General features: G+C 36.0%; 1 protein-coding gene across 2 annotated transcripts in view; it reads left to right on the top strand.

Annotated features, from left to right (window-relative positions):
- Positions 1-1296: 1296 nt before the first annotated feature.
- The window catches only part of camk1b (calcium/calmodulin dependent protein kinase Ib), a 59752-nt gene continuing 48053 nt past the window's right edge, over positions 1297-12995 (top strand). The window contains exons 1-2 of one of the 2 annotated variants that reach the window (XM_039656237.2): positions 1335-1406; positions 9989-10001. In XM_039656237.2, coding sequence (XP_039512171.1) covers positions 9991-10001 — 11 coding nt within the window. In that variant the 5' untranslated portion in view covers positions 1335-1406; positions 9989-9990. Of the gene's footprint in view, positions 1407-9988; positions 10002-12995 lie in introns of both variants that reach the window. The other variant, XM_039656238.2, reaches the window with a different exon arrangement.

Genomic DNA, 12995 nt, shown 5'->3' with positions numbered 1-12995 from the left:
GTTTCAACACAGCGCCCTCTAGAGGCTCAGCGACACGTGACAAAGACGATTAGAGAACTTGTACAATAATATTAAACATTTTAAATGATGTGCATTGCATATTTGTCGTTATATATAGGCTATATATGTAATTACGATTCATATTATACTTATTTTGTCTTCCACATATTGCAAATATGAAGTTTAAAGTAGTAGAAATAAAGTATAAGCAAAGGTAAACATAAGTTTTACCAGTAGGTGGCGGAATGTTTTTATTCATGCATTACTGGACACATTCGTTGGGTCAAGAGAAGACAAGTACAACCATCTGACAGTTGAACAAACAACAAAGTTATACAATATATATATATATATATATATTAAAATTCAAGCGGTGAATAAAGGAACATCAATTGTTAAGTCACATTTTGAATATCCTAGTAAAGGATTTACTATCCAAGCCTTTTCATAGCTTTTATAGCCTTTATACTCTACACATTTTATATATCAGAAAAAAAGGTACGAAAGCTGTCACTGGGGCGGTACCTTTTCAAAAGGTACACTTTTGTACCTAAAGGGTGCATATTGGTACCTTCATGGTACATATTTGATGATATGGGATATCATCAATATATATATATATATATATATATATATATATATATATATATTTGCATCACTTGTTTCTTCTTTCTCTCTAAATCCCATATCATCATTGACCAGTTGAACAATACAAGGATAGACATGAAACTGCTCTTTTAATTCTTTCAAATAAACGATGTAAAATTTCATAAGTTATCCTTGAACTGACCAAAGTCTTCAAAGGGAGAAGATACAAACATTTTAACATCAGACGTTACACATTAAATCCACCATTGTTTTGTTCTAAAGCCTACAGTCTATACAGCATTTAATGCAATTATAAAAAAGTAACTACATTTCTGAAAAATATATAGTAACCATAAATAAATAGTAAACTTGACTTTTTTAAAAATAAATAGCAAACTTTACTTTTTTCAAGGGAAATGTGATTAAATTACTTTGAAATGCACTACACAGTGCATATTTATGTGTATTACCTATATATATAGGCTACATATTCACTTATATCAAGACATCGAGAGACATCAGGAGAGATTTTCTTAAACAAACGTCCCCATCAGCACATCCTGAGCTCCAGGGAATAAGGATATTAGATAATTCCAGATCAAATTCTGGGAACAGCGAGTCAGACAGACCCAACCCCGCCTCCATTACCTGATTCAGCGATCTCTGTCCTCTGATTGGCGCAGAGCTGTGACGTCAGGCGCGCACTGAGACTGGGTCAGCGCGAGGAACCAGCAGTCAGTCAGATCTCGAGCGCGAGCGCAAACGCGTCCACAGTACAGCAGGAGACGCGCCTCACACCTCTCCGACACACAGCACAGGTACACACATTTAACTTTCTATTTTACACGAAATGTTCAGGACAGCTGTGCGTGATGGATAACTGCTGCTGTTTTTTTTCGCTTTCCTTTTTAGTAGCCTGTAATGCTGGTTTTATGTATTGATGTCATGTAATGTATGCATGCATGCATGTTCACAATGTGCATTAAACTTTTAATATTATTAGTAATGATGATGATGCACATTAATAATAACTCTGCACTTCGCCAATGCAGGCTGGTCCACCAGATTAAGAGCTTACAGTGTTGCATTAGAGCTGATGATGATGAGTTATCTCACTCATTCACAGGGTGGATGTGGTTTACCACTCGAAGTCTTTGAACATTCTGAAACTTTGACAGATAACTGCTTTAAGAAAACCAAAGGATGGAGAACAGAAACAATAAATGTTTTAAGTTGTCATATGAGCCATCAAAACGATTTTACTATTGTATTGCATACTCTGCAAGTTTAAAACTCAAAATATATCCCCAATGGGGATATATTTTGAGTTTTAAACTTGCAGAGTATGCAATACAATAGTGTTGCATATATAGCATATATATATATATATATATATATATATATATATATATATATATATATATATATATTAAAATGAACTTCCGCAGAATTCTGACGTCAGACAAATGAATATTAAATTAAAATATAAAATTATCGTTTGCGTTTGCGTTTATCAGCCAGCAGGCTTTGTTGTTAGCTGATTTCCTGACAGTCCATGTCATTCCATGTTGCGGTAATAGTTTTCATAACTGTTAATGTGACTATTAAATCTATCAACACCTGCAATAGTTGACACATGCTTTCGGTTTGTGAACAATGCTTTATTCCTAATATCAGAATACTAGGCTAACTAATGATAGCAATAAGTGTAAAATGGAACATGATTATATTTTATTTGTTTCTCTCACCGCACTTGAAGAATCTCAGTGGGAGAAATAAGCAATTGAAGTTATTTTAAAGAGGATCCCTTATCTTTTCAGTCTGAGTTGAACAGTTTAAATTGCACATTTTGCACGAATTGTTGAGTGAACTTGTCAGACTGTTGTCTGAAAAACGATCACAGCACAGTGCTTTATCTCTTCACATTGGACATAGCAAACATGGCCTGTTCCATTCGGTAGGTCAGAGAGATGCAAAAATATTAGGGATGAATCGATATGGAACTTTGGTTGATATCATAACCAATCAGGGAATGCGTTGACGTCACTTTCCCGCCGGAACAACCCCCCTCAGCCTAACCGAGTGGCAAAAGATCTGCTGCGTGACTGGATTTAATAGGGGAAACTGCGAAAATGCGACTAAAACGAACAATTTTATCAATTTAAACTAAATGTTGGACTCAATATAGTGTTCCTTACAACTTACTAAAGATCCAGTGATCCATGGATATTGACATGCAGCCAGGAATGTGACACTGAAGACTGGAGTATAATGATGATGAAAATGCAGCTTTGATCACAGGAATAAATTACATTTTTTGAATATATTCTAATAGAAAACAGTTCTTTGAAATTGGAATAATATTTCACAATATTACTGTTTTTACTGTATTTTTTATCAAATAAATGCAGCCATGGTGAGCAGAAGAGACTTAAAAAAAACATTTTCGACCCAAACTTTTAATTGTTTGTTTGTTTGTTTTTTTTGTTTTGTTTTTTGTGGCTTTTTGATGAATGATATGCTAACATTTTTCTAAGAAATGTAAATCCCAAAGACTATAAACAGAAATCAAAGCCATTTCTAAAGATATGCACCATTAAGTAACCACCTAGCAACACCCTGGCAACCATCTACAACTTAGTATAGAGAGAATGCATTGATGTCACTTTCCCGCCGGAACAACCCTGAGTGGCAAAAGATCTGCTGCGTGACTGGATTTAATAGGGGAAACTGCGAAAATGCGACTAAAACAAACAACTTCATCAATTTAAACTAAATGTTGGACTCAATATAGTGTTCCTTACAACTTACTAAAGATCCAGTGATCCATGGATATCGACATGCAGCTAGAAATCGTGTTGCCTGACATTTATGTTTGCCTGATTTCAACACCAGGGAAATAAAAGCAATATAGACTAAACATAAAGCAAATTTACCTGTGAAGGCTGTATATAAATACAATATAGGTCGGTCTAAATCCATGTGATCACTTATATCAGTGTTATATAGCCTATATCATCATCGTCCAGCCCTAAAACTTTAGTTTGTTTTTTAAGTCAGTGTTTATTCAAAAACATCCAATAATGCAGAATATGGAATGATAAATATTTAATTGATGAGTTGTTAATAACAATACTAAATATATGGGTATAGTTTTACAGCTAAATTCAGCATATTGACACAAAATGATAACTTCAAATCCACCTTTCGCTGACTGGAGTCCAGTTGTTTCTGTGAATTGCAGCGATCTATTTGCTCCTCTTTCTAGCAGTCTGTAAAAACATACCTCCGATTTTCTGTCAAATCTAGTTGTAGAGTCAATCGCAAAGCTCTTTTCCACTTTATACTGTATGTGTTGTGTTTGTTTTTCGCGGCATTCACGCTGAACACACATACAGCCGCTCAGTCTTTTTGCCACTCACTGTGAGGAACTGCAGGTGCTCCGGCCGACGAAAATAAATACACGATAAAGAAGCATTTTGATGTAAATATTTCAAAACAAAAGCCTCACCAACACCATAATGCCCAAGACTTCAAATTATATCAAAGCATGTATGTACAACCTCTTTTATTTGGAAATCTTAACCTTACAAAAAGTCGTTTTTTCGCCCCCAAAAATATTTGACATAATTTAGTCTATTTGAACCACACTGTAAAAATTGATATGCTTTATCTAATCAATACAATTGTGGCTACAGATTACAAGCAATATTATTAATTAAATTTAACAAATTAGAATCAAGTAATAATTATTCAAATTAATTCCTTAAAAGTTAACCATTTAAAATGAGTAAAGTTTACACCCAAAAATGTAACAAAAATATCTGAATAACAGACAGACGTCAAAGATTAATTAAGAACTATTTATATTATATTGCCAACATTGAAGACACCTGATGTTAACAAGCTGAATCACTGAAGGACAAAACCGTCATTTTAAAACAAATACCGATCACCAGGGGCGGCTCGCCCATAGAGGGCGCTGGGGCGCCGCCCTCCCTCCGACCTGTCTGTCTGTTTTTTTAATATATATTATAATTTATCATTTTGAAAAATAATCTTTGTTAATTATATGCTAATAATGGTTTTACTTTGAAAAGTGTTTTGAACTCACCAGAATGATATTTGCATTCACTTTCGTTACTTTTATCATGTTGGTGTAGTAGTATAGCCAATAGGCTGTCTTGTCAGGGCGCCAGTTCGCTCAGCCCCACAGTGCTGGAATTTAAGCCAATGGTTCCCCGGTTGCTATGCAAAAAAGTTTATATTTCGCCAATCAGCGCCGTCAAATTTTATGGTTTGGGGGCGCTGAAAATATCGCCCGCAGTATCAGATTAGGGGAGTGCACTGTGCACGCGCACCACGGGACATTTTTTTACCTCAGATGAGAGCAGAATGGCAGCGCCAGTGACGTCGAGTGGAAATAATGTAAAGTTAGTCGCTCTGTCACTCACTCACTCACTCACTCACTCACTCACACAAACACTGTTTCACACACATTTGATATTAAAATAGTTATAGGAATATTAATACCTGTGTGTTTGCTTTGTTTTTGATGTTTTTAAGTTCTGAGCTAGATTACTGTGTTTCATACTAGTTAAAATCAACTTTCTTCTCATACTTGGGTGTTACAATCAAGAACGTTGTCCCAACCTCTCTTTCAGAGCCTTTTCTCTCTCTCTTTCTCTAGTATCAACACATTGTTATCCATTATCCAATTGTCAATTTGTCAAAAATATGTAGTCTACAGCTGGGGGTTGATTAAACTAGATTGTTGTATTACCTATTATTTTTTTTGTATTACCTATAGGTATTATAATTATTATTATATTATAATTTATCAATATTATGCGTTTGCACTTTTTCTGTCAGCACACAGAGCATAATAAACATGCAACTTGTTCATTATCATTAACTGTCAAACTGTTGTTATTATTATTATTGTATTATTTGACCATTGGTATTGACTGGTTTAAGTTATTTTATTGGTATAGGTAAGGGCATGGCCTAAGGCCTAAAATGCACCAGAATGCAGGAAATCACATCTACTAATTTCAAAATTTTCTGGGGGGGAACCCCCAGACCCCCCTCTTATTCAGCCCCCCCTACAATAATTTTCACCAGCCGCCACTGCCGATCACCATAATGGTGACTTAAATTTATGTTTTTTTGGTTGTTGTTGTAAGTTTTACTCATTTTAAATGGTTAACTTTTAAGGAATTAATTTGATTAATTATCACTCAATTCTAATTTCGATAAAGCATATTCATTTTTACAGTGCAACTCTTCTAATATATAACATACTTTTTTTATGCGACAGACAATAATAACGTACAAATATTAAGCATTTAAACATTATCAGCCGATATGTGACCACGAATGTGTTGCTCATCCCAATAAAAATTAATTTAGAAGAAAAGGGAAATAAAACTGTATTACATGACAAATATTTGAAACCACAAAACTGCTCAGTTTCTGACCATACAAGGACAAACTTAGCTTCTAATAGTCTGAAATGGCGTAATATTTTGGTTTCATCACTGTTATCTTATCTCAACATAGCATCTGTTTCTTTTAACCAGTCGTTCAAGTGCTTCCACATGTGTGCTCGTTCTCTTTCAGTCTGTTAGCATTTCTTTCAGCATTCTTGTGCTATTTCGTCCTCTTTGCCACTCAGCACAGCCAATCCTGACATTATTAAAGCGCTTTGACTGTTTGATTCCCTCGCTTCAGACAGCCCGTCGGTTTTAGCAATGAATGATATCGCATGTAGTCAATAACAGTCTATTGTTTGAGCAGTTGCTGTACTAGACTAGATGTAGTCTTTATCAGCGGTTGTGACAGCCAGAATGTGATCGTGATGTGCAGATAGACGCTTGAATGTTAGGGCTGGTTAGTCTTCCTCTTTGCAAAGCCTTCGTTTGCATTGCAGTTCTGTACTAGGCTGTAGGAGGAAATAAAGTCATGCGTTTTAAGTGTTCTGAAACAGTTACAAAGTGGCTGCTTAACTTCCCTGTGCTTTCACATCGCATTCACTTCCCTTTAGTGTCGTGCTGAGGGTGCCGTGTGTCAGTGGAAGCCTACGGGAGCAAAAAAAATATACATAGCTAGTCGTGATTAGAGCCAGACCGATATATCGGCAGGCCGATATTATCGGCCGATATTAGGCATCGGTATCGGCAGTTATAATGGCCGATAAATGAATATTTCAAAAATAAAATAAAAACGAACGAAACACGGAGTTGTATAGTTTGTCCACCAGAGGGCACTCTACACCGTCCCTGTTGGCAACACTCGTTGAGTTGGTCACGAGACATTCGTTGCTTGAATAACAATTAAAAGAACATGCCCATCAGTTCTCAAATAAACATGACAAAATTTGTGACTATCATGTCCAGTTTTGCTGCTGTTAAATTTTTATTATAATAATAATAATTATGTTACGTTGTTACAGTGTAGTTGACTGTCTGTCCTTTTAACTTTTGACCATGTGACTGAAGTATTTCTTTACTAGCGCGTGACAGTTATTGCAATGAGACGTATCATCTCTACTTGCCCTGTTATATTGAAAATGTATGTTTTACAATTTTCAGTATGACGTAATCCATTGCTAAATTATGACTCATTATAGATAGGGTTGGGTATCGAGAATCGACTATCGATTGGAACCGAGACTAACTTTTCGTTTTTCCCGGAATCGTTTAAAAGTTAAAATTTCGATTCCTAGTTTCGATATTCACAGTCCGCCGAGCGGAAGAAGAAACAGCTGAACAACACCAACGAAGAAGCGTCTACCGGAAGTGTTGGCATAACCGCGCGAGTCGAACATGAGTGCCTTACGTTGGCGATCCAAAGTGTGGCTTCACTTTTCTAAAAATAACGAAATCTCGGCAAAATGCAAAATTTGTGACAAAAAGGAGTATTTTTACAGAAGGAGTATTTCCTTCAGAAAGGATTATTTCTTTCAGAAAGGCCGTTGGTTAGCAAGGTTAGCTAAACTTTTTTGACCCTGCCTCTTAAAAGAATCGGAATCGAGAATCGTTGGGAACCGGAATCGAAACAAGGAATCGCAATCGGAATCAGAATTGTTCAAATACAAACGATACCCAACCCTAATCATAGACTAGCTAACCACAAAGCTAGCTAATGCCACTATCATCAGTCTGTTCTGTTGTGACAATAAAAGAAACAAGTTTCTTTTTAAAATGCATTATCATATTATTTTAGTTAATAAAACACATAAATAACTACAAATAGTAACTACTAATGTTAGGGAAATCTGTTAATGTTTTGTTGCGTGTTTCTGGAAAAAATATATATCGGCCGATATATCGGAATATCGGATTTTAATACCAACAGATATTTGTATCAGTATCGGCCTTCAAAATCCTTTATCGGTCGGGCTCTAGTCGTGATGGTGCTGTAATTAAAGGGATACTTCAGGATTTAGCATTAGTATTAGTAGAAAACCTGTAGTATTTTTGAATTTCCGTGCTTTCCACCCTCATATCCAGTCGAGAGATTTATGTATTTTTTGTCTGGAAATAAAATCCTCCGATGACGCAAAAAAACGTCATTTTGCGTCATCGGAGGATGTTTTGTCCAGAGGCTAAGGCCGCTTCAATTGTTTTCAATAGGGTTTGTCCATATTTGACCCAAAATTGTAACACTCTAAAAAATGCTGGGTTGTTTTAACCCAATTTTGGTTCAAATATGGACAAACTCAGCCATTGGGTTACATTTTTAAATTACATTTTTAACCCAATGTTTGAGTTTGTCCATATTTAACCCAAAATTGGGTTAAAACAACCCATCATTTTTTAGAGTGTTACAATTTTGGGTCAAATATGGACAAACCCAAACATTGGGTTAAAAATGTAATTGAAAAATGTAACCCAATGGCTGGGTTTGTCCATATTTGAACCAAAATTGGGTTAAAACAACCCAGCATTTTTTAGAGTGTTACAATTTTGGGTCAAATATGGACCAACCCAAATGTTGGGTTAAAAATGTTATTGAAAAATGTAACCCAATGGCTGGGTTTGTCCATATTTGAACCAAAATTGGGTTAAAACAACCCAGCTTTTTTTAAGAGTGTTACAATTTTGGGACAAATATTGACAAACCCAAATGTTGGGTTAAAAATGTTATTGAAAAATGTAACCCAATGTCTGGGTTTGTCCATATTTGAACCGAAATTGGGTTAAAACAACCCAGCATTTTTTAGAGTGTTACAATTTTGGGTCAAATATGGACAAACCCAAACATTGGGTTAAAAATGTAATTGAAAAATGTAACCCAATGGCTGGGTTTGTCCATATTTGAACCAAAATTGGGTTAAAACAACCCAGCATTTTTTAGAGTGTTACAATTTTGGGTCAAATATGGACAAACCCAAATGCTGGGTTAAAAATGTTATTGAAAAATGTAACCCAATGTCTGGGTTTGTCCATATTTGAACCAAAATTGGGTTAAAACAACCCAGCATTTTTTAGAGTGTTACAAATTTGGGTCAAATATGGACAAACCCAAATGTTGGGTTAAAAATGTAATTTAAAAATGTAACCCAATGGCTGGGTTTGTCCATATTCGAACCAAAATTGGGTTAAAACAACCCAGCATTTTTTAAGAGTGTTACAATTTTGGGTCAAATATTGACAAACCCAAATGTTGGGTTAAAAATGTAATTTAAAAATGTAACCCAATGGCTGGGTTTGTCCATATTCGAACCAAAATTGGGTTAAAACAACCCAGCATTTTTTAAGAGTGTTACAATTTTGGGTCAAATATTGACAAACCCAAATGTTGGGTTAAAAATGTTATTGAAAAATGTAACCCAATGGCTGGGTTTGTCCATATTCGAACCAAAATTGGGTTAAAACAACCGAGCATTTTTGAAGAGTGTTACAATTTTGGGTCAAACATGGACCAACCCAAATGTTGGGTTTGTCCATATTTGACCCAAAGTTGGGTTAAAACAACCCAGCATTGTTTAGAGTGTAGATTTTTTTTTCTTCAAGTGAATGCAATACGCTTCTACACTGCATACCTGCATATTCCACACACATAATCTTCCCCAAGTTTCAGGAGTATGTCAATTGGTTTAATTTCTCACTGTAGGTTTTGAAACCTTATAAACAGAAAGCCTGGTGTTGCACATCCTGCAGCGGAGGCCCTTTTCAGGGCGAGAGAAAGCTCGCTTCGGCTACCCCCATGTGTATATAAGCTCTATACTTCCTGAGTTTGAGTTATGGTGTGGTTAGATAGCTCACCTTAAAAGGGGAAGCTCAGTTTGTGGTCATGAGCGTCCGTGACAGGCTCTGTCAGCACGAATGTGATGTGATGACCCACTGAAGGTTTAGCTTGTCACCCTGTATCTCTTTTGTCCTCTTCTGAGCAGCCATGGGAAACCAGTGAGTATCTCCATCTGAACTCAAAACATTATGAATGCTGCATGATGATCTAGAGATGGTAGAGTTGTATGGATGTGTCTGTTCAAGCTTGCCTTATGATTCTTCTCCTTTGTACGTGGGTTAGTTTATAGCTTATATCTATTTCCTGACCTTTATGTGGTTCCTCACTAACAAACGATGAACTGAAACCCCTTTACTGCTGGTCCTGCATGTGTAGAGATCTAAAATACCTACCGGGCCTTTGTCATGATGCAAGTGATGTGTATACGACTCTTAAAACTTCTCGCCTGAGATTTTGGATGCCTTTGAATTGGATGCCTGTAACTCAGTCATGTGACTGGATGCTCTGGTGATTCTCAACGAGAAAATAAGTTTGTCAATCGAGGGAATTGAATGTCTCCCGTCCGTCTCTTTTGCATGTGCACATGTTAGGCGTCATCACGTTTAATTCCTGCACTCCTTCTTTGCTGTTTTGAGCTTGCCATCTGTCTGTAATGCAGAAGTTTTAAGGAAGTATACCAGTGCGGTTTTAAAAAGAAACATATTTGGTTAAATTCTCCTTTGTGATACGCATTTGATTACAGATGTACTCGTACCTTTGTTTGAGTGCGTCTTTGGGACGATCATTCATTTATACACTATAGCCCATTTAAATGTTGGTAGCCTATCGGATTTCTTGGTTTTGATTAGACCAAAGTCTTCCACAATAAAAGGATCCAATTATTTGATGAATGTTAAAGCAAAAGTGTTATTGCACCATTTATAAACCAATTCGGATTTCAATTATTACGGTAATGTACTTTGTGAAATCAATTTTTATTGAGTCTATTTAGTTATGCAATGACTTCAAGTATACCACAAACTCAAAACATGATGATATTTATGATGATTAGTTTACATCTGATCCGTGTCTGTGCGGATAAAACAGAGTTTTTGTTTTGTTTTGTTTTTGGGTCAGAATTTTCTAGAAGAAAAGAAAAAGAGATGGTGGTTTTAAACAATGCTGTAATAATAAATATGGACAAATCCAAATGTTGGGTTAAAAATGTAATTTCAAATTTTAATCCCTGTAAAAATGTTTTATTTATGTTGGATTTTTAACCTAACCTTTGGGTTTGTCCATATTTTACCCAAATTTGGGTTGAAACATCCCAGCGTTTTTTAGAGTGTATAAAAAAAATAACGTATCGTCACATTTTGAATACATGATGTCAAATATGGAGAAACCCAACCGTTGGGTTAAACATTTAAACGATTGAGTTTGTCCATATTTGACCCAAATTTGGGTTGAAACAACCCATCAGTTTTTAAAGTGTGTGTATTTTATCATGAATTATTATTTCATAAATATCATTATGTTTTTTGAGGGGTTGTAGCCTATGCAAACCTAACTTATTTTGCACTATAAAGGTCAAATGATCAGATATTTAGGAGAACTATTGCCCATAGGGTGTCCTCGTCTCTATTACATCATTTTCTGTTTTACTTTTTCATTTCCTGCATGTTTTTGCACGTTGGTCACACCACATTTCCCATTGCATGATTTGGCGGGGGAAACACGGTTTTTCAAATATTTGCTTCACTAAAAAAAATAAAAGACCAAACATTTTCTTTCTTTTAACAAGGTGTATGTCCTTCATCTACTTCATGTCAGCTTAGTGTTATATTATCACTCTAGTCTATACCTTTTCAAAATTTCTATTCAGAAATGAAAAACATTTGCATCATATAATTTGTTGCATGTTAATGTACTTTTGACTATAATTATGGATCGAGATAAAAATGAGCTTCATGTCATTGACATTTGTAATAAGGTGCTGGCCTATTCTCTTACTGAACCCGGAACATTATTATATGTACAGATTTAGATATGTTGAGATGTCTAACATAGCAATGTGACATTGCTCAACATATTTCTACAGTTTTGCACAACTTCTGTTTTAGGAAAGAGGAAATGCACTGTCTCCCGATTAAGAATCAATTAACACAGAGGTTTACTGGTGAGACAGCCTTCCCTAAACACAAACATTCAAACAGTTTAGCGTGTTTACCCAAACTGAATGCCTAAACCACCTGAGATCCCAGTGCAGCTGCTCTGTTAGCCTGCCATTTGGATCCAGACACACCGCGGATCACCGGGTTCCCATGGAAACATTGTCATCACATAAAAAGAATACACTAGACCACGTCGCCGAAAACAGCACAGCAGATGATTACGGTTGGCATTAGGTAACAAGATTTGGACCATCTCCTTAAAGGGATAGTTCACCCCAAAATGTAAACTGTGTCAGTAATGACTCTCCCTCGTGTTGTAAACAAACTCATAGTAGGGCGAATCATTCTGGTAGTAAAGCTCGGCGGGACGCCGCTGGAAAAAACAGTTTGAGAGGATCGCCCCCGACAAATCTCGCGAGAATCACGACATGCTTTTTGGCAACTACGTCACACACATCAACAACAACATAGCATGAAGACCAGTGTTGGGGAGTAGTTAACTACAAGTAGCGACGCTACTAACTTAACTACATTTTTTCGGTAGCTTGGCGGTAGCTCAGTTGCTTTTTAAACAGTGTAGCTTTTCCTGTAGCAAGTAGCGGTGAAGCGCGAGCAAAAGTTTTCGTTTGTCGAGCCTGCGCGAATCAGCGCGATGCAAGGATATTCTTCTTCTTGTTAGATTACAAACTAATTTTTTCAAACTCAAGTTTAACTACTTTAACTTTACGAGTAGCTTGTCAAACTACAGTTTCAGAGTAGCTTCTCCAACACTGATGCGCGCATTTCAGACGTGACGCAAATAAATGCAGCGATCCGCAAGTTTTGTCTGAGTTCTTTAATGGTCTAGTGGGAGATCTTTTTGATTTGATTTGATTTTGATTTGATTTACTTTATTAATCCCAGGGGGGAAATGTATATGTCACAGCAGCACATAAATACAATAAAAATAAAATAAAAACATAGCAACAACATACACAACAACAACAGGTGTTGTACTCA

The sequence above is a fragment of the Pimephales promelas genome, chromosome 21 (assembly GCF_988280905.1).
Source record: "Pimephales promelas chromosome 21, fPimPro1.hap1.1, whole genome shotgun sequence".
In the NCBI taxonomy this organism is placed as follows: domain Eukaryota; kingdom Metazoa; phylum Chordata; class Actinopteri; order Cypriniformes; family Leuciscidae; genus Pimephales; species Pimephales promelas.
Note: the sequence above shows the minus strand (reverse complement) of the source record. Positions and strands in the feature narration are given on the sequence as shown.